General features: G+C 44.3%; 3 protein-coding genes across 3 annotated transcripts; 2 read left to right on the top strand and 1 right to left on the bottom strand.

Moving 5' to 3' along the window:
* Positions 1–11,140: 11,140 nt before the first annotated feature.
* Positions 11,141–12,883, bottom strand: LOC136538126 (F-box protein SKIP23-like). Its single transcript, XM_066530102.1, has one exon. The coding sequence runs from the start codon at positions 12,774–12,776 to the stop codon at positions 11,388–11,390; it is 1,389 nt and encodes a 462-aa protein (XP_066386199.1). The 5' UTR covers positions 12,777–12,883; the 3' UTR covers positions 11,141–11,387.
* Positions 12,884–14,456: 1,573 nt separating this feature from the next.
* On the top strand, positions 14,457–18,269 carry LOC136538125 (uncharacterized). Its single transcript, XM_066530101.1, has 7 exons — positions 14,457–14,860; positions 15,305–15,346; positions 15,888–16,022; positions 16,220–16,455; positions 16,937–16,973; positions 17,646–17,703; positions 17,807–18,269. The coding sequence occupies exons 1-7, from the start codon at positions 14,714–14,716 to the stop codon at positions 17,878–17,880; spliced, it is 729 nt and encodes a 242-aa protein (XP_066386198.1). The 5' UTR covers positions 14,457–14,713; the 3' UTR covers positions 17,881–18,269.
* A 405-nt stretch (positions 18,270–18,674) lies between these two features.
* Positions 18,675–21,456, top strand: LOC136519195 (pentatricopeptide repeat-containing protein At3g49730-like). The gene is made up of 2 exons (XM_066512788.1): positions 18,675–20,732; positions 21,046–21,456. Exon 1 carries the CDS (start codon positions 18,747–18,749, stop codon positions 20,508–20,510), a length of 1,764 nt encoding a protein of 587 aa, XP_066368885.1. The 5' UTR covers positions 18,675–18,746; the 3' UTR covers positions 20,511–20,732; positions 21,046–21,456.
* The last annotated feature ends 1,366 nt before the right edge of the window (positions 21,457–22,822 follow it).

The following is a 22,822-nucleotide window of genomic DNA, read 5'->3' as shown; positions in this document are numbered from 1 at the left end:
TTCTATTGAAAGGATCTTCACTAGTTGATGCCAATTGGAATGAATGCCCGTATCTCATAATGTCACCTTTTGTAATTAGGACACCTGCAACCTGTACATCATCCTCATTTTTCGATTCCCTGCTTGTCATCTTGATAAATCTCATTAGAGCTTATAAAAGATATGAAATCTAAACTGATATTTTTGAACCATGGGTGTAGGAGCCTCCCCCCTAAATATGTGAATAGAGACCACAATTCACATTTTAGGTGTGATGGGAACCTCTCCCTACATCCATGCCTGCTGTGGGGTGCTGAACAAAGTGTCACAGGAATAAGAGTGATGCATATGACAGGTCATATCAGTTCAAGCACATAAGACTCTGGCTAATACAGCATAGGGCGGCACTGCCGACCACAGAGGGCAGCACTGTCGTCCTGACTATATCAGTCAGGTAGCAATCAAATTCCTATAGCAGATCATATGAATATAAAACAATCTAACCTCAGAATATGACAAGCTAAAATAGTAACCATGAATACATGTCCATATCTGAAGCAAATTTAGTCATAAAGTAGCATATTTCATAAAATAGAGTTTTGAGCGACTCTCAAACTCACAATCTAACAACTACTCTCATCGGATCTGGACATTTGATGTCACCTAGGACATGCTCATAAAGACAAGAGATAGCATTAAATTGTGCAAGAGAATTTCACAACTAGTGATCATTTTGGATGTGGAAGGCATGTAGATCACTAATTGCAAAACCTTATAACATAGACTAAATTCCTTTTTTTTGATAGTGCATACATATACATGTGGAAGGCAAAAACATAGGCACTTTTGGTTAGTTAAGTCCAAACAAGGGAATTTAAGCTATATTATGGAGAGTAGCTACTTAAGAGATAAAAATACAATCCAAATGAATATGAGAGATAACCAATTTAGATTGAGTCAATGTAGCATACTCATGAGAGACTCCTTCTCAGCAAGAGACTGCACAAATTCACTAGAAGAAAAGGTTAGTCTTAAAAGACACAATGCATAGGATGGGCTCCCCCTTAATATGTGCATCAAGTGCTTGAATTACTTGTGAAATGCACTAGAATCGGTTTAAGAGTCGAGAGAATTTCATCCTATATCTTGGTCAAGGCATGATAAATTTGCAACAATTGAAATTATGCCAAGAAAACATACCACCACCAAGGTAGATAGATCACCACATAAATTTTCATTGATATGATCATCATAGGTGAGACTTTAATGATTTGGATGGCTATAGTTCTCACTTTATGAAATGTGGTAAAACTGAGCTCTTGTGATCATCCAAGATCCATATTAGTTTTCTAGTTCCTTCTTTACCTAGAGCAACTCACACAGAGAGCAAAGGTAAAATTCATGAAATTTGCAAGTTATGAACTAGGAGTTACTACTCTTTATTGATAAGATCCTAGGAGATCAATGGGATGGATCATAGGTACTTGATGAGCACTTAGAGAGAAGAAATAGCAATGAAAGCCCACTCTTCAATTATTTTCTCCATCTCATCCAAATCTAGGTCCATTTAAAGGATTGGGACATTCAACATTTAAACTAGAAGCACTTGGTTTATAAAGACTGAGACCTCCTAGAATAATTCTGAAACACCTAGAGAATCCAAAGGAACTACCCATCCTCCTTTTTTCATGTGTGGGACTGCACATCAAACACTTAAAAGAAACCAATAATTCCACAAGATATAGGCTAAGCTCCCCCTAAATTTATGCATACAAGAGTACACAAAGTTCACTTAAGCACATTAATAATATGAGGTCAAGGGAGTGACTTGCACTATACTTCAACTGATTTGAACTCCTTGAAACTGCTTGCAATTCAATAGTCTCAGTTGATTACTTCTTGTTCCAACTAGTTGCAATCACTTGCTGCTGCTTGTACTCTGATTGCAACTTATTTGGACCCTTGTGTGAGTTCTTTTCTTTCACTGAAACTCCTTTAGACCAAATTTATATTTCTCATATTTACTGATTCTTCAAGACCAACTTGAGAGCTAACTCAATCTTGTTGCCACAATGGAATCCAATTTCATTCAGTCAGTTTTTAGATTATGTCATCCTCAGAAAAAATCCATATCTCTCATACCACTAGCCCAATATGCATGAAATTTGGTAGAGATCTTCATCTATGAGTCCTCTAGCTTCTCTAAAAAATTTAACTCATTTGAACTCCATTTAGTCAGTGAAAATAATTTTCTACCAGAACTGCTCAAATCTGAAACTGCACTGTTGAAGCTGACAGAAACTAACTCAAAACTAATTTTCTTCAAAACCAATCTTCATAACAATTGTACAGCAACAAGTACTAGATGTGTATAGCATGCTCACAAAGTTTCATGTCAATTTATCAGTATTTGAATCTCCAAATCCATGCTCGAAGGCAGTCAACTCAGATTTGCAATTTTCTGGACAGATTTGATGATCGATGATTCTTCTTCTTTTCCTGTCCAATCTTTGAGGTGATTTCAGTTGAGAATACATATAAGATGTTATATCCATTCAGTCCTCTCATCAACACTCATAATCTTATGAATTCTTCTTGTATAGCTTATTCAAATCAACCTCAAACTTGATTCAAGCAAAACTGAAACTTTTGATCTAAATGGCCTTTAGCAGCAACGTCTTTCTTTAGGTGAAGAATAACCTTTAAGCTTGTGAATTAAATCAGCACAACATCTTCTTATTGATTTTCTATGGATAAGCTCAATCACAAGAAGACATTAGTAACACAAGCACTAGTTTTCCATTTAGTAACCATTTATATGTGGATGACAAGTGGGTTACCAAAATGGAGAAACCTCATAACATGGACTAAATCTCCCTTGATGCCTCATGCACATTCTTTTGAGTGGAATGAAAATGTAAATATGCATGGTTGGTCATTTAAGTCCAAAAGGCAAATTTAAGCCATATTATGGTGAGTGTCTAACATAGACAAATCTAATCCAAATTAGCTAGAGAAAAAATACATCACATGGTTTTGGATTGATAGCCTTCATATAATAGCACACTCTATTTGAGAAACACATTCTCATTTAGTGAGACTACATAAATCACTTAGAGAGAAAGATTAGTCTCACAACTCAAGCCATAGATTAAAGTCTCCTTTTATAAGTGCTCTAAGTATTTGAATTTCTCACATAGCACTTTATTCATTTAAGAACTTGAGACTTTCACTCTATGTTTAGGTCATGGCAACAATAGTGTAATCAATTTGAACTATGCCAAGAGATACTCACAACCATTATAGCATGTAGATGCCCATAAGATGAGAATGAGAATTTGGCAATCTAACATATGACAAGATTCCATCAAGTAGGAAGTTCTTAACTTGTGAGTAATAAGTCCCTTTACTTGACTTGAGCTTGATTCTTTATTCTTGGCCATTTTGAAGTCTACTTGTATCCTCCAATGGATACCAAGATTCTAAATCCATTAAACCAACTCATAATGTGCACGGACATAAACTTGCTTCATCTTGTTTCTCTTGGTTTGAAGTCCATAAAAGAAAGTCAAGTCATCTATGTTGCTTGGTGTGTATGATCAATTCAATTTTGATCATATTTCTATTCTATGACCAGCAACCAATGAATATCCTCAAGTGCTTCTATTATCCTAAGTGGCTACACAAGACACAAAGGAGTTTAGTTTCAAATAAATTGCACTTGAGATTTAGATGTTACCACCCTTCTTGATTGTAATGGATGAGGTGGGATTTTCATCTTCATCTTGCACATATGAAGGTTGTAGATTTATCCATGAACTAGAGTAGAGTCAGCTGCTACTATATAGGAGGGATGGCACTGCCGCCCTTAGGTGTGGCACTATCACCCTGCTGATCTGCAGCAGGGGTGTGCTGCACCTCTGCATCAGAGTTGTCAGCAAAATTTGGTACAGTAGCAACTTGAGGAGCTTTCACTTTTGTAGCATGTACTTCTTGTGGTCTTATATCACCAATGGCCATTTTCATGATTGCTCCACAAGGTGGTTCCTCATTACCTACAACATGAATAAGATCTTGCTCTACTAGAGAGCCATTAAAAGTATCATATGGCAAATGATTCACTTAGACTTGAAGTACTCTAGCCACTCTTAATAATTCACAAACACACATATACTTGTGAACTATTAGAGACTACACATGTCAAGTGGCTAGCTAGCAAGGGTTAGGTACTTGTTACTGAGGTGAATATGAAGTTTGAAGTATTTCCATTGATTCATCTTTGGGTCAATCATATAAGAATATGCAATGTGAATTGATTGATAGCTTGAATGAATATTTTCAATCAACTTGCTCAAGCACCCCAAAGCCTCATATCACCTTCAAGTACCTACAACACTTACTAAGCACAATTTGGTACCCAAACTATGTTGGGTCCATTATGGTTAGTTACACGAGACTTAGGCATCCAAATGGCCTGTGTGCTAGCATATGGTGAACCAATCACCTTTCTAGCACAAGTGTCATTTTTGGGCCTCCTAAGCATATTTAAATCAATTGACAAGTTGAGCTTAGAAGTGTTACCCATGGGACAATCCTTACTTAAATGTCCCTTTCCTTTGCAAGTGTAGCATAGGTGGTTCTTGTTCTTTCTAGTCTTCTCTTCTTGCACTTTTATTGCTACCTTGCTAATGAACCTCTTTGTTGATGATGACAAGCCTTCACTTTTCTTATTAGGACATGAGCCAATTTCATGTCCCTTCTCATGACAACCATAATACTTCCTCTTGCTTCTTCTTGTCTTGCTCTTTGGAAGTGTGGCTTGATCATCAAACTTGTTGGAACACATAGAAGCATTGTGTCCCATGTTGGAGAACTTGACATGAGCCATCTTCTTGTTCTCTTGGATCTTGCTCACGCCCTTCTCTTCTTTCTTCAAGGGGCAATCTCTGACATGGTAACCGTCTTTCTTGCACTTGAAGCAAGTGATGAGAGTCTTCTTTGATTGACGTTGCACCTTGATGGCCTTGAGAACTTTCCTGTTCTGTCCAGGTGCGGCACTACCGCCCTTAGAGTGTAGCACTGCCATAGTCTATGCAGCTGGCTGAACTACTACATTCTAGACAAATTACACTTCTTTAAGTATCCCCTTCACTTTGCCATTGTTGGACTTGTAACCCTTTTGATAAGGCTTGATGCATGCATCGGTTGATCCCTTCTCAAGCTTCTTCACCATGTCTTCATGGTTATCTTGAGAAGGTTGAGCATTGCACTTGCCCTTCCATTGAATCAAGTCCCTTTTTAGCATTTCAACTTCTTCCTTGAGCTATTCATTTTCTTTTGCAATAGAATCATCATAAGTTTCTACAATTACATGCTCAACGAAAGGTTGGCTTCCTTGAGAGCAACACTTGCTAGCACATGATAAAATAGATGAAACTTGTGTGCATGTGCATTTGTGAGTGTGAGGTTGGTATGATTTTACCGTTGTTACCACAACCTCATGAGCAACTTCTAGCATGAGATGAGACTCCATAAGCTTCTCATGAGAGCACAAAATCCCATCATGACTTTCTTGCAAAGTCTCATTTTTGCTAGTAAGCCTTTCCAACTTGTCTTTGAGCATATAATTCTGATCTTCTAATTGAGCAACACAAGATAGAGAGTTAATAGTATGAGTTTGCTCAATTGACAAGTTTTCATACCTTTGGACCAAGCTAGCATGAGAGCACTTAAGCTTTTCATGCTTTTTGGTCAACTTCTCCAAGCATTTGATCTTTTCAACGAGAAGCACTTCTTGCTTGTAGAGATCTTCTTCTTGCTCTTAAATCTTCTCTATGAACTTGATCACTATCAACTTGTCTTTCTTGCTTAGACGTGCAAGGTGTTGATTGATCTCATCATCATCACTACCACTATCACTGTCACTCTCACTCTCACTTGCCACTTTCTTCTCTTTCTTTGCCATGAGACCGATATGTTAAGTGGTATAGAGAGTTGAGCTTCTTGGTAAGGTGGATTCATTATTTGGCTTTCACCGATCACAAGCTTCTTCTTTCTTCAAAATGTTAGTCTCACAAGAACTAAAGAAAGTACAAGTACCACATATAAAAATATTATTCTCACCAACTATTTCATTACCATCCAATAAGTCATATGTTGGCGAGGAAGTGGATGTGGCATGATCAAATAGGCCTTTTGAGAGAATCACTTGAGGCTCATCATTTATCAATGAAGTTGAGCATTCCTCAAGTGGTTTTTCCAATGAGAGGTTGCTCTCTTCATATTTGGAGTTGTCATACATTTCCTTGAGCATGGTCCAAATGATATGAGCATCACCAAGTGGTTCACCATCTCCAAATATGATAGCATCAAGTACATCTTCACTCAAAGCACTAAATAAGACATTAGTAGCTTGAGCATTGAGTTGTAAGCATTTCACTTCCTCTCTAGATAGGTAGATCAAATCATCATGAGGAGGTAAAATACTCACATCTACAATCTGCTCTATTTGAGGACCCATGGTCCTAAAAACATCAAGCACACTAGCAGACCAAGATGTATAATTTGAGCCATCTAAAAGTAAAAGTTCTAGAGATACCTCCTCACTTATCGACATCGTTCTCTCAAGGCGGTTAAGCCTAAAATTGAGAGCCAGGCTTTGATACCAATTGAAAGGACCTTGATGTCGCCTAGGAGGCCTAGAAGGGGGGTGAATAGGCCTATAAAAATTCAACTCGAAACTCTGTTAGAACAGAGGGCGGCACTGCCGGCCTTATAGGGCGGCACTGCCACTCTTCAAAAATAAAGCAGACAGCGTTGATATTTCATAGATAGTAACCTGACCCTCTCAACTGCTCAATCCTGCAACAGAAAGACAAAATCTAGTTCAAAGACTGGATACCACAAAAATCTCACACAAGAGAGGATCGAGCTATGAAACCCTAACAACAGCTAGCAAAGAGTTGAACCAGCAAGAACACAAAGTGAAGCATGCGAGACAAAATTTATTCCGTGGTTCAGCTTGCCACCAAGGCTTGTCTAAGTCCACATTGTTGAGGCATCCACAAAAGGATTGGATCACCACCAAGGCTTGCCTTGCCCTCGTTCTCAAATCAAGAGAATGAACTCTTGAATTGAGGGGTAATTTCTTAGCTGCAGGATGAGGTTACAAACCTCCTAAGGCTGCCACATAAGTTGGCAAGCACAAGGGTGACGCCTAGCCGGCTAGGAGCAAGCTCCAAGAGTAACAAACCCTAGAACCGTTGGTCAAACATGAACCAAATGCTCTTAGACTTTGGGAATCAGTGGATCTTCTCTCCAATCGAGTTTTGATGGTTGGAATCAAGGATTTGCTTAAGGGATGAAGGAGCAACAATGGAGGAGAGAGAGGTGAACTTTGGTCTGTTCAGTTTCGAACTGAACCGTTGGAGAAGAAGGCTGACCATTGTGGGTCGGCCCAAATGGTATTTATACCTCTTGGGTCCCAACGATCGTTTATGGGCGGCACTGCCGCCCTAGCTAAAACAGGTAGAATCTGGAGATTTTTGGCTGGCTGCTTTGGCTGGGTAAAAGAATATAGATCTGAAATTTTGAGCATCTGGTTGCACAGTTGACTAACTGTACTAGAATCCTCCTTTATAGTATGGCTTTTCCTAAACTCAAATTCAAAGCATAAAAGAATGTAAATACCTTTGAGCTGGTTGTCACTTCATTTGGCAATTGAAAACTTTTATTATTGAATATGTTTTCCTCATTCTCATTATACCTTGATTATGTGACTTGAACCATTTCCATACTTATGAGTTCATCTTTATGGCTTCAAGTCACTTCCACTAATGATTTGATCCTCAACACAATATGACTCCCCATAGCTTGATTAGTACCTCGACTCAATGCAAGTACTCTCTTCTTTACCTTAGTCATAGTACCTCGGTCGCCAAGCCATCGCTTGCCCTTCACCTTCGCTTAGTACCTCGAAGCCCTTTCCTTGCTATCTTTCACCCTATCAAGACATACTTAAGTCACATTATATTAAGCATCCATTGAAAACCATTTCTTCAATATTTTGATCCTTGCTTAAATATTTTCTAGATATGAATGTTGAGATCAATCAAGCTTCAGTTTGTCTCACATAGAGACATACATGGATCAACATCAATATGGTCAAGCTAATTCACGATTCTTTATTTTCTTCTCATTTTGGCTTGACATTCCAATTGATCTTTCATATATTCATCCATGTAAGCAAACCAATGTAGAGACCGACTTATATCCACTATACATTTTCATTTACCAAGTATGTTTGCTTTCACATAATGCTATAATATCCCACAATATAAAAGCCATTTCATTGATTCCATTTACATTGTTATCTTTTGCTTGAACTAGATTGCTTCCAAAAACTTCCAATACAACAATACACAGTTTGGCATCCACTTTAACACAATGTGGCATATCATCAAGTTTGCCTACTAGTTGAACCTTGCATATACTTGTTAATACACAACTCACAAGTATATGCAACAGACTCAATTTCCTGTTCAATACTTAGCAAACTTATTAGACCTTTAATTGTGTTGTCATTCAATTTACCAAAACCCACTAAAGGGCTAGATGCACTTACACACCGCAAAGCACCACGCCGTTGTCGCACCTCCCTCCGCCGTCGCGTGTGCGTGCGAGCGCGTGCATCCCACGGTCGCGTCGGGCCTTTGTCTCCTCAGTGTTGCCCCTTTCCACAGCGCCATGGCCGCTTCCACCGCCCCTACCGCGCGCGAGCGCATCAAGCCATGGAGCCGTCTCGCCTCACCGACGGATTTCCCGCCGCCGCCGTGCCTCCTCTGCTCGGTGTATGGAGGGAGAGAAGTAAAGGTGAGAAGGGTATGGATCCAAGCAGAATTTTTGTATAGGGTCTTTATCGCGAAATACATGACTCATTGAAATAGGACTCTGGACCTTGGGTTGAATAGAGAAAAACGTAGGGTCATTTTTGCAAAAATAGTCAGGACGATTTGGGCAGGCCACCGCGCCTAGGTCGCTTGCGCCGTGCGCTGGGCCGGCCTGCTCCCGCGCGTGGGCTGGTCGCTCATCTGCTGGGCCTCTGGCCGCACGTCCGCCTAGTGCCGTGCTGTGCGTTGGGCCTCGCGCCTCTATGGGCCGCGCCTGGTCGCTGGGCCTCGCCGCACTACTGGGCCACCACCGCGCCGTGAGGGCCCGTGCGCATGCCCACGCATCTGCTGGGCCAAAATGGGTTGCCTTCGGCCCTTTACGTTATATAAATGCTTTTCTAATATAGGTTTCTAAATTAACTTGTAAAATTAATATAAAATAGTATTGGGGGTCCAAAAATGATGAAACTAATTTTTTAGTCTCATAAAATCATGATCTACTTGTTAGTATATTTTGTTTAGATAATATTCTTGTAAGCTATATAATTAATTTAAGGTATTTAATATGGTAAAAATATAAACTTGTAGGAATTGTTGTGGTAAATTGGTAATAGTGTTGGATCTGAAATTTTTACAGTAGGCACCTAGCAATATTAGGTACTCACTGTAATTTTTGTAGCTCCAGAATAATTAGTTTGCTAGATAGACAATGATGTCCTATTTCGAATATAGTAAATCAAATAAATAAAATATAGAAACACATTTGGTTTGGATAACTAAAACTTTAGTTGGGAAGTAACGTCGTATTTGACAACATGGATACGTAGACTAGCGCGTTAGAACTATCTCGTTAGCTTGTGAGACGTAATCGGATTTATAAGCATTTCGGCTATCGTTAATTATTTACATCTATGCATTTGCATCAATGCATATTATATAGGTATGATGATGGATCAACGGATCAATTGAAGGATGATTGGGAATCTGAAGATGGTGTGATGGTATTCTCCCAAGGAGATGATGCAATGGGCTTTCTATTAAGATGGTGGATGATGTGAAGATGCAGATACTAACTTTTTAATATATATCTTACTCAGGTAAGCCCCGGTGCATAACCCCTACTTTATCTATATCAATACTTCATCATGAATAAATATTTATTTCCGCTGTAATTCTGATCACATGTTTATATTCCGCTATTCAATTAAATTGTTCATAACTCTGATAATATAATTACATCTCGCTGTTATAATAATAAATATTGTACTCTGATGTTGTATTAAAAGCGGTGTAAGAAATGATTAAGAATGATGTAAGCTTTATTATCTCATTTGTGATCCTGATGGAAAAATGTGGATTTTCGGGTTCTCCCCTTGGGTGTGTCCGACGAAACCGAGTGATTTGGTGTTCTCCTGGGGGCATTAGATTAGGCGGTTCTGCCACATCGTACGAGGGTTAGACAGAACAGCACCGGTACACCCAACGCTGTTCTTGATGTGAATCCTCAGGTATGGCCCGTCGTGGCTGCAGGTTAAATTGGGGTGTCAGTCTCTTCCTTGGTGTCAGAGTTTTGACCCAGGCCCATACGCTTAGACCTGGAGTGGTTGACGGCAGTATGGGTCCCCGTCGGGCGAGACGGAGCCCGCACCCAAGGGGTCTGGCGAGGCGGAGCCTGCGGTCTTGGGGTCGGGCGAGACGGAGCACAAACCCAAGGGTCGTGCTAGGCAGAAATCGCAGCTTCGGGGTCGGGCGAGGCGGAGATCGTGGCTTTGGGTCGGGTGAGGCGGAGCCCGCTCCCGGAGGTCGGGTGAGGCGGAGCCCGCGCACCTGGGGTCGGTTGGAGCTATACACGCGCCCTTGACTGCTCGGTTGAATCAATGTTGATGACCATTAGGTCCTCCTCTTCGGGTACCCTAGTATTGGTCCCGACATTAGTCTACTCAGCGTAAACACATTTAAGTAGGTACACGTGATTTTCGTGCAAAAGTAAGATAAGGCCAGGTGAAGCCAAGAACTGCATACACAATGTCAATAGGCATCGTCTTGACATCATTAGAACGTATGAGGTCGATAATAGGGTCTACCTTTTAGAAGTTTTAGTCAGAAGTTTTACCTGCAGCATCTAGCATTCTCACTCTTCATGTCATCATGTGCGTGAAAACCAATCACCAGAGAGATTGTTCCAACTTCCAAGCAGTTAGGATGCTTAATTAGCTAGTCTGACAGAATGGCAAGTAACACATTGCATACTAAAGTACGATGCTGGATTTAAATGTCGTTACAACACTTATTAATGAAGCAAACAGACAGCTGCAACCACTAACAATCTACATATAAATATTAAAACAAAGTGCGCATCAGTTTACTACCAATTAAAGTTCGTCAGATAGGCACTGTGGAAATGGAAACCATCCATAAAAACAAACAGCATACACTTGAATCCAGTTTTTGGAAATGAAATAGCATGGCGCCTCACACCAGGTACCAGCAGTGCTTCGGCTCAATCAGACTTGCAGCTGTTCATTCAGAAGGAAAGAACCATGTTGGATTCATCAGGCTGCCATCTGGTGCCCGAAGGTTGTCTTCTGTTATTTCCACAGCAAATGGCGCCAATGTACCATTCCTCATGTTGTACACAAACTTATCAAAAGGGGACGCATTTCTAGAGTGGTTGAGGCCACCATCAATGAAGTAGATGAGATCATCTTCGACTCCGTCATACAGACATACACGGAAGGAATTGCTGCTGCAGGGGCTGATGAAAATGCAGTCGCCATCCAAGCTGTTGATCTCAGTGAATCTGAAAGGGTTTGTGCTCAGATCCACCTCAAATACCCCAATCTTACAAATATTGTGCCAGCCTTCAAGTCCCAAGTATATCACAACCAGCAATAGTTTCCCATGCCACTCAACTATGTTCCACCTCTGTCCATAGCTATCCTTGACCTCAGGCAGTTCAGTCACACAGCGCTCGACACCAGAAACCATCAGGCCACTCTCATCTTCTGAGATGTCAAAGACAAAGAGGTTCGTGGTGACCTTGCTAAACATGTAGACCTTTCCCTGGTACAAGGCAATGTCACTGAACTTACTGATGCAGCCACCTTGGCACACGCACCACGACGTCATCCCAGGCCGCCAGAGGGCAAGGCTAGCTGTGCTCCTGTGCACGGAGACAGCAGCCACGATGCACTTGCCATCATGGTCCGGTGAGGAGGACAAGACTACCTTGCAGAACGACATCACATACTGGGCGCCATTGACCGTGCATTGCACTGCACCAGAGCCATTAGCGATGGGGAGAGATTTACTATAGGCATCGAGGGAGTGGGTGTTTACAGAAGGCGGCGGGAGGCGGACGACGTCCTGGTAGAAAGCGTTCATCAGGAAGCACCGGCCATCACCAAAGTAGCGACCTTTGTTGAGCTGCACACCGACGAGCCACCCGTGAAAGGAGCCCACGCAGCGGACGCCAGCCGCCATCTCCCGTGAGGGCAGAGGGATGCGTCGCACGCCCGCCATAGCCCCGTCGGCGCAGAAGGCGGAGAAGGAGAAGTCGGAGAGCACGAGTAGCGGGAGCGGCGGCGGCGGCCGGCCATGAACGCGCGCCGCGGCGCGCCACGCCCGGCAGACAGAGCGCAGCCTGGCGCGGTCGTCGACGCGGGGGAGGCGACCGACCACGAGTCCCAGAATGTCCGCCGGGAGGTCCGCCCACGATAGGAGCTCCGGCTCGCGCCCCGCGCTGGGCCTTGCCGGCTCGGAAGCCGGGGGGCGTTCCGTCGAACGCCTTGCCTGCACCCAAGCCACCGACGGCGGTGGTGTGTCACGCCAGCGCCCGTGTGGGGCGCGGACGGGTAGAGGTGGGCCTCGCCTCCGTCCACGGGCTACTGTGCTCGTGCCGCGATCCATGGCCGCCTTGGATCCTCGCCCCCGTGGAGATGAGGCCCTTGCATCGGGCGCTGAGTGCCTCGGCTCCTTCGCGCAACAGCACTAGCGTTGGCTTGAAGGCTGTAGGCCTGCCGCCTGTGCCCTGTGAGTGGCTAGCGCTTGAATCGTGGTAAAAAGAATTTGCAGTGTGTGTTTTATCCCTGGAAAAAGTTGCCAATTTCTTTTTGCTAAAAGAGCCTTGACTGCCTTTCGGTGTCTGTCTTGTGGGCCGCCTATCCTATTTCAAAGGAAAATTATACCAATATTTATGTCCGACACTATTCATTTTTCCTGTCCTACATTCTTATTATTTCATTAAAAATGTCAAAAACGTCCCCAAGTGAACTAAAATCACGTCTTCACATCAAGTACTTTATAATATACTCCCTTTATTCTAATTTATAGATCGTTTTGACATTTCGAGATACACATCTTTTATTATATATCGAGATGTATTGTATATCTAGACATAAAGCAAAAAGTATGTACTGAAAAAGTCAAAGCGACCTATAAATCGGGATAGAAGGTCGTAGTAATACTCATTGTCAAGCAATTTCTTACACGTTTTGAGGGTTACACTATGTTTTAACAATTGTTTCCAGACCAATGCCAAAGTCTAATCGTGGATTGATAATTTCATAACAAAATTAGCACGCCATGTTTGTTTATCAAAAAGAACAATATCTCATGTCGTATCCTAGGTTTAATTTGGGGAATCACTCCATTCGAGGTGAGGCTACGCATCATGAGTCCATTCTTCAAATTTGATGGAATACCTCTAATCCCCATAATAATATTAATTATTATCTTGTGAAGAATGAGGTGAATGATGTATCAACCTATTCCATCTCATAAAACAAAAAATGAGTAGACAATGAATTATCTCATTCATTGAACCAGACACTATATATTCCGACTCCTTGCAAGTGAAATTTGCAAGCCCTCTTGGGTGAAATTATGTTCTCGTACACACATCCTTAGACGCATCACGATTGGATTGTCACCCCTAATTAAGAACATTCCATTCAATGACGATAGACCAATCGATCGAACTTACAATTTAGATTTAGACTCCGTGTCCTTAGAATGACAAAATATTATCCACTTTTAGCAGTTACAAGGTTTTCTCAAGCTTGAAAAAGAGAGAGAGATGAATCATGTAAGAACCTCTGAGTCTAATAATCTATTGCATTAAAATTCAAACTGATTTGTTATGAGAGAAAAACATTGTTTGTTCGCTGAAAAGTATCGTCGCAGTAGTGCTGCAGAACATGATTAGTTTTAGTAGAACAAAATAATGACCAAAATGTGACCAAATCAGAACGAAGAGGGAGAATAAAAAGATGTCAAGCTTCAGAGATTGTTCTATAGCCCCCCGAGTACACCCTTTTTGATCTAAGCCCCCTAAGCAACATATCAATATCAACAATTTCTTGACCATAACTTAATTTTTTAGGCATTAATGATCACCGTGATCGTTAAACTGCCCCTTCCGTAATAACGGTGGGCCAATTTGGATGATCACGGTTTGGCTGACAAGAGAAAGTCCTCGAGTGGATCCTATTCGACTGGAATCCTGCTTTCTCCTTGTTTGGTGTGGCACACCGCACACGGACTCGCTCGCCCTACGCGGCTACGCATCGGCACACGGCGCGCTTGATGCCTTGCGACTCGCGAGTCGCGACTCGACTCGACTCTCCCTCCCGTTTCCCGGCCGCGTCCCTCGCCCCACCAATCCAATTCCAATTCGTCCTCCCCCTTGAGGTCGCCGCGCCCAACGCAGCAGCGCCGCGGGGAGGGAGCTGGCTGTAAAGGAGAAGGAATTCGATCGGGAAAGCATGATCTTGGTCTCCGGCGCCCCTCGCCGTCGAGCTCGAACCGGGAGATAAGAAAATCTGCTGCGGGGAGCCCCATAGAAGATGGCGCCGCACCCGCACCCGCAGGAGGACAAATCAGACCGCCAGAGCGCCGGCGCCGGCGCGTCGAGGGAGCAGGAGCGGCGGCCGTCCAAGGCATGGGGAATCCTCATCTTCGGCCTCATCGGCGTCACCACTGCCAGTTTCGCGGTGCGTGCCCCTCTCCTCCCCTTGTTAGGCTTGTGTTCGATAGAATTTCTTGAGGATGCTATCCCACATGACGCGTCGTTAATGTCTGGCAGTTCTAGCCTGCTTCGCTAGGTTCCGTGGTTAGTCTAGCTTGCGCGTCGACCTACTGCTTAGTTGCAGTTTTGCTCTGCGTAGGCCAATTGGGTATCAAGTGATCCAATCTTATCGTTCACAAGCCTACAACAACTTTGCTAGTATGGAAACCTTATAATCAGGTAGAGCTTACTAATCATGCGCATGAAATTGGTTTGTAATATTTGCTACTGATGTGAGATTATTGGCAATTTTGCGTTTCTATCATATTTGTGATATGTACTTGCTCTGGATTCTTTTATTTGTTGCGCTATCTAGTTGTTGCGAAGATTTCATATTTCACCTTTCATTTGTGTTCCTGTGGAACTCCAGATTACTCAAGTTCGCAGAAGCGTGGACTGGTTCTACACTCAGGTAATATAATTAGCTATGGGTTATTAATTTGTTAAATTTCGTAGTGCAGACTCATACTGTTCTTTAAGCGTGTCCTCCTTAGCCAAGGAGGACAACATTATAGATCCTCTGTTGACAAGTTTTAGCCTGACAAGACAAATCTAATGTAATGAATTTAAGTCCCAAAATCTCTCAAGCCTTGGATATGTGGTTATGACATTAGGTGGTATCTTTAGGTAAAACCAGCAGAGAAGGGTTTCTAGGTCAATATGATCTCCCAGGATAACTGCTAGTTTTTCCCTCTATGTATCACCCTTCTATGCCTAATATTGCACTGCAATAGGGCAGTAGGGTGACCCTCCGCATCAGGCCTTGTGACCTTGTCCCCTGTCAATTCCACTTAGTCGAAGGGTTTGCTCAGGGAAAATGCTGCCTAGTCGAAGTCATGGAGTTGACTAAACTTTCCTGTTTTTGATTTATGATCATATGTTTCTGCCCTATGCTTGCTTATACTTGGTTAAACTCTTTGAAAATAAACTTATATGCTCCTTTCCTTCAAAAGTTGAATAAAGTGCAGACAACATCGTCTTGGAGGTATACAAGTAATAGCTCAAGTCGTGTAAGTTTCAGTGAGGAAGCTAAGAAAAGATATTATCAGCGAATGCAGCAGGAATATGAAGAGGAACAAGAGAGAGTTGTGAGTTTACATATATTCATAATCTTTTTTTTTTTTCTGTATTCAACAATCAACACAAGTATGGTACACTTATCTTCAATGCACAGATGGAAATTTTAGATTACATGTATCGCTGCCACATATATTTTCACTGTGCATTGAGATATCACTTTTAATCCGTGTGTATGCTGACCTTTTGTCTGCTTAAAATTTTCCAGCAAAGAATAAGGCATATGCAAAGTGTTTTCAACAGAGAGAGGAATAAATCTAGACGAGGTTATGAAAGCTGGAGGGAGAATGGCCCTCCTGGTGGCTACAATTACATCCCTCGGGATGATTGGTATTGGCAGACTGATACTTCTCACTCGGAACATAAAAATAGACGGACGTACACACCGGCAGGACCTAGGGTTTATCCTATGTCGCATCACTATGCAGTTCTGGGTCTTGACAGGTCTTTATTCAAACCTCTTGCTGTGAATTTCTGCTCATCTTTTGATCTAGTTGTGACATGGTAGACTGTCTTGGACTAATATTCAGTCCTTGGCCTTTAAATCCGTATTTATGAGCTGAGCCAATTGATTTGCTTTGTGCTTTTCTCAAATCAAATCAATATTTCCCTGTTGCACAACAAACTCCCTATTTATCTTTTTATAGTATGGTATTGACAAGCACTTTCTTGTTGCATAATGATTTTCCCATACTTTTTTGAAAGTACATTTTGCTATTTTCATTGTCATTTTACTGCTCTTGTTTTAAAAGAAGAAACTGTAAACTGGTATTGAATATTGTTTTATTGGACAAAATGATTTTGTCATCCCTGTTTCCTGTGATTCCACTGCCTTTTCTTGAACTTTGAAAATCTATGTACTGCATTCCAAATGCCAAATCTCATACAGTTGTTTTCCTGGTAAAACATATTTCTTCCTTTGTAGATCACGAGCAACACCATATACAGATGCAGAAGTGAAGGTAATGCAATTTATCTGTCATGCTATTTTTCCTTGTGCCCTGCATTTTCATGTCTGGAGAACATGTTGTCTCTCCTAACATTAATGATAACACTCATGTTGATCATTATACAAACAAAAAAAGCCAACTAGATTCCCAACCTAGCTATTTGCATTTTTTTTCATTTAAATTTGATTGGTATTGGTATCTTGGATAGTGAGGGTTTCCATGGCTTCATGTTTAGAGTTATATATGTCACAAATACGGGATGGTTATATTTGTCAAGGTTATTGCCTTTCACTATCTCCTTTGAGTTTACTATAATAAAATCTTCCATGTTTTAATTTCTTTTTAGTTTAACGGAGCTGATTATGAGGATGATGACTGAGAATTTTGTATTTTATAAAGAGGCTGAACACTTCTCTCGTGTCTTCTTAAGCAAGAGACAGTTTATGGCCCAAATATGCACTCACTCTATTTTATCTAGACATTTTCATTCCATAACCATTCTACTGGAAATTCCTTGGGCCTATTGGAGTTGTGGTTAGTTGGGGAGATAGACTGGGTAGATTCATAAGAGTTATGTTTGTAGGAAGGTCCAAAAAAATTGGCAGGACTTAGGGCTATGTATATCATACTTAATCTATGGTCTTGTGCTCTTGTTATCTGACTTTCAGACTTCACCTGCTGCAGACTGCTTTTAGAACAAAAGCAATGGAAGTACATCCTGATCAAAATCAAGATGATAGAGGTAAACATCTTCTTTTCTCCATGGACACGGTTCTTCTAATTCCAATGTAGTTGCTTCCTGACAGTCATTATTCATAACACCACGAATGTTTGGACTGGTGCAGAGGCTGCAGAAGAGAAGTTCAAAGAGGTTGTCAAATCTTACGAAGCAATTAAATTGGAGAGAAAAAACGGTTAAGTTGATGCAAACTTCCAACGTGATCGGATCATGCGGGAAAGACTGGGATCAGTTGTAACTTGCCTTGTATATGTAATCAGCTGTTGCCGGCAGCTTGATGAAATGGTATCTGCTGTTGCTGTTGCTGTAGCACGAGTTCCACTTATGAGCTTGTGCGATGTAGACTAGGATAGGTTCAAAAGATGTGTTTTTGTTCGTTTAGCCACTAGCTTGACGTGCTCACGTGCATAAATGCCATAAACTTGACAAGTGGACAGGACCACTAGGGCGAGCACTTTTGTTGCCACTTAAAGCTGGGTGTTGTGTTGTGTTCACTGCTCTATACGGCTATACCTGGTGCCTGGTGATTTCATTTGGAGGAAATTGATACCTGATCCGAAAAATAAAAACAGTGCATAGCATAGATGATATATCTTCCTGCTTCTGCTGTATTGTGTTCATTTATATTTTGATGCATCATTGGTCCAAGATATCTAATACGGTACCATAGTTCAGCAGATTTAGAACACCGTTGAACTTAAGTGGGGGATAGAGTGTGCAATTCATACGGTGTAGGTTATAGTTAGAAGTCGAGCACTTTGCAGCTGAAAATTACCCAAGCACACAACCTTATAATCAAATTTTAGCATTTCGTTTGCGCGTAAAGCACTTGAGGTCGAATACGAAAATTTGTCTGTCTGCTGTCGATCGTGGAGGCCGTAAATAATCGTGGATTATTTACCGCTGGCTGGTTTGGTGTGAGAGAAAAATACTGTTCCCGACTGAAAATTTAGCAAGCTGACAGCAGTTTTCATTGAGTACATTTCACATCGCTGCATCTCGTCCGCCACGGGCCACAGCCGGCCTCACCCCGCCAGTCCGCGACCATGCGGTGCCTCCTCCCCACCCCTCTCCGCCGCGGCCTCTCCACCGCCGCCGACGACGATCCTAGCCTAGCCTCCTCCGCGGAGCACGCGTACCGGCTCCTCCGCCGCCACCACTCCGACCAGCAGAGGCTCGCCGCCGCGCTGTCCGCGTCGGGTCTCGACGCCTCCTCGCCGCACCTCCTCGACGCCGTCCTGCGCCGCTGCGGCGCCGCCTCCTCCCTCGCGCTGCACTTCTTCCACTGGTGCTCCCCGTCGTTGCCCTCGCCGCTCCCGTCCTCCCTAGCGCTCCTCGCCAAGTCCTTCTCCCGCGCCTCCTCCGCGCCGTCCCCGTCCCTCCTCGCGCCGCTCCCCTCTCAACTCCTCGGCCCCTCCCTCCTGTGCCCCGTCCTGCGCCGCCTCCCGCAACCGCGCCTCCTGCCGTTCTCGCTCTCACTGCTCTCCGCCCGCCCCGACCACGACCAGCCCGCCCTCTTTCTTTCCCTCCTCGAGTCCCTCTCCAAGGCCGGCCACGTCGTCACCGCCGAGCAGCTTGTCGAGGAGCTCCAGCCCCGGTTCCCGCTTTCGCTCCGCCACTACACGGCCCTGCTCTACGGATGGTGCCGCCAGGGCAAGCTCGACGAGGCCAAGCACGTGCTCGCTCGCATGAAGGCTGCGGATGTCGCCCTTGACATCGTCGCCTTCAACACCCTGCTCGCTGGCTTCGTCGCGGACGGGAGGTTCGAGGACGCGTTCGAGCTGGCGGGGCAGATGGAGCTGCGTGGCTGCCCGCCGAACGCGGTGTCGTACACCACCCTCATTCAGGGGCTTGGCTCGAGGGGGAGAGTTGATGAGGCCATGCGGGTGTTTGTGGAAATGCGAAGGAAGGGGTGCGCGCCTGATGCTGTCACGTACGGCACCCTGGTTAGCACGTTTTGCAAGGCTGGCAAGATATCCCAGGGGTACGAGTTCTTGGACGCCATGTCAAGGGATGGCCTGCGGGTGGACGCTGCTGTGTACCATGGGTTCTTTGTTGCACACGAGAAGAAGGAGCAGCTTGAGGAGTGCCTGGAGCTGATGGAGAGGATGCGGGAGTGCCGGTGTCCACCAGACCTCAAGATATACAATGTGGTGATTCGGTTGGCCTGCAGGCTTGGGGAGACCAAGCAAGCCATGACATTGTGGAATGAGATGGAAAGTGGTGGGCTCAGCCCTGGGGTCGACACATTTGCTATCATGGTGAGTGGCCTTGTTGGGCAGGGTTTGCTGATTGAGGCATGCAGTTATTTTAAAGACATGGTTGGGAGGGGGCTCTTTGTTGCACCGCAATATGGGGTGCTCAAGGACCTCCTCAATGTGTTGGTCAGAGATGAGAAACTTGAGCTTGCGAAGGATGTTTGGGAATGTATTGTGAGCAAAGGCTGTGAGCTCAATGTGAGTGCATGGACTATTTGGATACATGCATTGTATGCGAAGAAACATGTCAAGGAGGCCTGCCTGTATTGCTTGGACATGCTAGAGGCAGGGCTGATGCCACAGCCTGACACATTTGCAAAGTTGATGAAGGGGCTGAAGAAGCTGTACAACCGTCAGATTGCTGCTGAGATCACTGAGAAAGTTAGGAAGATGGCGGAGGAGAGACATGTTAGCTTTAAGATGTATAAGAGACGTGGGGTGAGGGATCTTGAAAAGAAACCCAAGGCAAAGAGGAAAGGACAGAAACAGAGGCGTCGGGGGCAGCCTGGTCATGGTCAGTCTAGTAGGAATGCTGACATTTTGGATGGCTAATTTGAAATAGAATTCATTGAGGGAAAATGCATCTCTGCTTATTTGAACTGCTTTGGGGAGTGATAGACTTACTAAGCAATAAAGGAGTGCTGGTGATAAGGCCTGACCATCATCATTATTCTTATGCTGAAGATGTATCAGGTTTGCTGTCTTCAGGCAAGAGCCAAGCGGTGGTTTGATTACATATGAAGTTGTGTGACAAGGGTTATTGACCCTGAGGAGGTAACTGTTTTCATCCTACCTACACTGCGCAAATTAGAATTTCAATTCAGGTGTTCTATTGCCCATTTTTGTAGAAGAATATGACGGTTGATTTATTTGATCTGCCTCATTTTATACATTGTATTTTAAAAGTTGACATCTAGCAGTCCACTTAGGCCTTTTTAAATCGAGGTTGTAGTGCTATTTAATTCAAATACAAGAAGAGGGAAACATATGTTATAGAAATTCTGTTCTGTTTGCTTTGAAGGAAAAAGAGTAAAATCCCAAACCGAGATCATCTGTATGATATGCTCGTTGCTGACTTATTGGTCAGGTCTTCAAAAGCAAGAGGTGGCTACCCAGGTGGAACATGGTGCAGCAGTCCTGAAGTCGGTGGTCCTGCACGTCAATCAACAAGCGCATAAGGAGGGAAAAAGCAATATGACGATCAGCAAGTTAACTAACATGTAGCGCTCTATCTAGGAGGGTCTCTTTGGATTCAGCCTGTGTGCTTGGCTTGTAGCAAGGAATGATAGAGCAGCGTTTGTGCGGTTAATCTTTGGCAGTTTGCTTGCGGTCTAGTTTTGTCACTTGACTTTTAAGTGGTTTCTGGATGCCACTTCGGCTGGACCCTTGGGTGTCCAGGGAGGTTGGCAGTTTTTTATTAGTTCTTATTACTGTACGTTATACATGTTATCAAGCTCCTGTAATTTCGATGGTTGACGGTAATGAAATTCGATTTTGACCGTGGTGAAAAAAAAAGGATTACCAGCCTCATCAGAAGCGCTTGCGGCACAGCAAGGACTTCACATTTACACCAGCTGGAAAGAAGAAATTAGACAGCCGACAGCTGCAGCTGCTACAGAAATAACACTGCCGAGCAGACAGTAGACCGTACCTTTTTTAGTATGATATGAGGTTACAGTTTTCGGGGGTCAAATACTGGAATACCAAAAAGGAGCTAATAATCATTGAAAGTTGATGCTTTCGAGCAGGTAAGAACGCGACTATACCTCTTGTTCGACGACTGAGGGTTAACTTCGCCTCGTCCGACCTCCAAAGGCTAGCTCCGCCTCGTCCGACGTTTGGGGGCAGACTCCGCCTCGCCCGACGTCCGGGGGTTGGCTATGCCTCGCCCAACGTCCGGGAGCAGACTCCGCCTCGCCCGACGTCTGGGGGCATACTCCGCCTCGCTCGACGTTTGGGGATAGACTCTGCCTCACCCGATGTCCGGGGGTTGGCTCCGCCTGGCCCGACGTCTGGGGGCAGATTCCGTCTCGCCCGACGTCTGGGGGCAGATTCCGTCTCGCCCGACGTCCGGGAGCTGGCTCCGCCTCGCCCGACGTCTGGGGGTTGGCTCCGTCTCGCCCGACGTCTGAGGGCAGACTCCGCCTCACCCGACGTCAGGGGGCTAGCTTCGCCTCGCCCGATGTCTCGGGGCAGACTCCGCCTCGCCCAACGTCCGGGGGTTGGCTCCGTCTCGCCCGACGTCCGAGGGCTGGCTCCGCCTCTCTCGACGTCCGAGGGCTGGCTCCGCCTCTCTCGACGTCCGGGGGCTGGCTCCGCCTCGCCCGACGTCTGCACGCTGCTCCTTCATAACTATGTGCGCAGACAAGACAGGACACCCAAGTCAACCGCAATACCAAAGACCATACCATGCACGCCTGTAGGAAAGTACCGACAGGATATGATGAGACGGGTGGTTTAAGGCCCTTCCAGGCATGTCAGAGCCCGAACAGTATTGTGGGCGCCGACATTTGTTTTACAGTGTTGTGGGCGCTGCCATTGGCCCTCTGGCGCGGATACTAACGGAACCATACGAGGACCACTATGGTCCAAGAGGAGACTCACGTCCTCTATAGTGACGGACGTGTAGTCACTGCGCCGCCCGCTCCCCGTGGGGTTGCGGATCGACACCCCGGTCCGTCGTGCCGCCCGTCGAGGCGGGACGGGACGTGACCACTTGTTGATCAAGCCAAAGCATGGCATCATCAACGGACATACGCTCAGCATGGAGCTATCCCTGGCACCGTCTGCTGTGTCAGCAGGGCTAGCTCGGAGGGAAAGGAAGACCCGACACCTTCGAATGACTTTCTTGGCCTATGGTTTTT

This window comes from Miscanthus floridulus, chromosome 2, assembly GCF_019320115.1.
Source record: "Miscanthus floridulus cultivar M001 chromosome 2, ASM1932011v1, whole genome shotgun sequence".
NCBI lineage: Eukaryota > Viridiplantae > Streptophyta > Magnoliopsida > Poales > Poaceae > Miscanthus > Miscanthus floridulus.
This window is presented reverse-complemented; position numbering and strand designations above follow the sequence as displayed.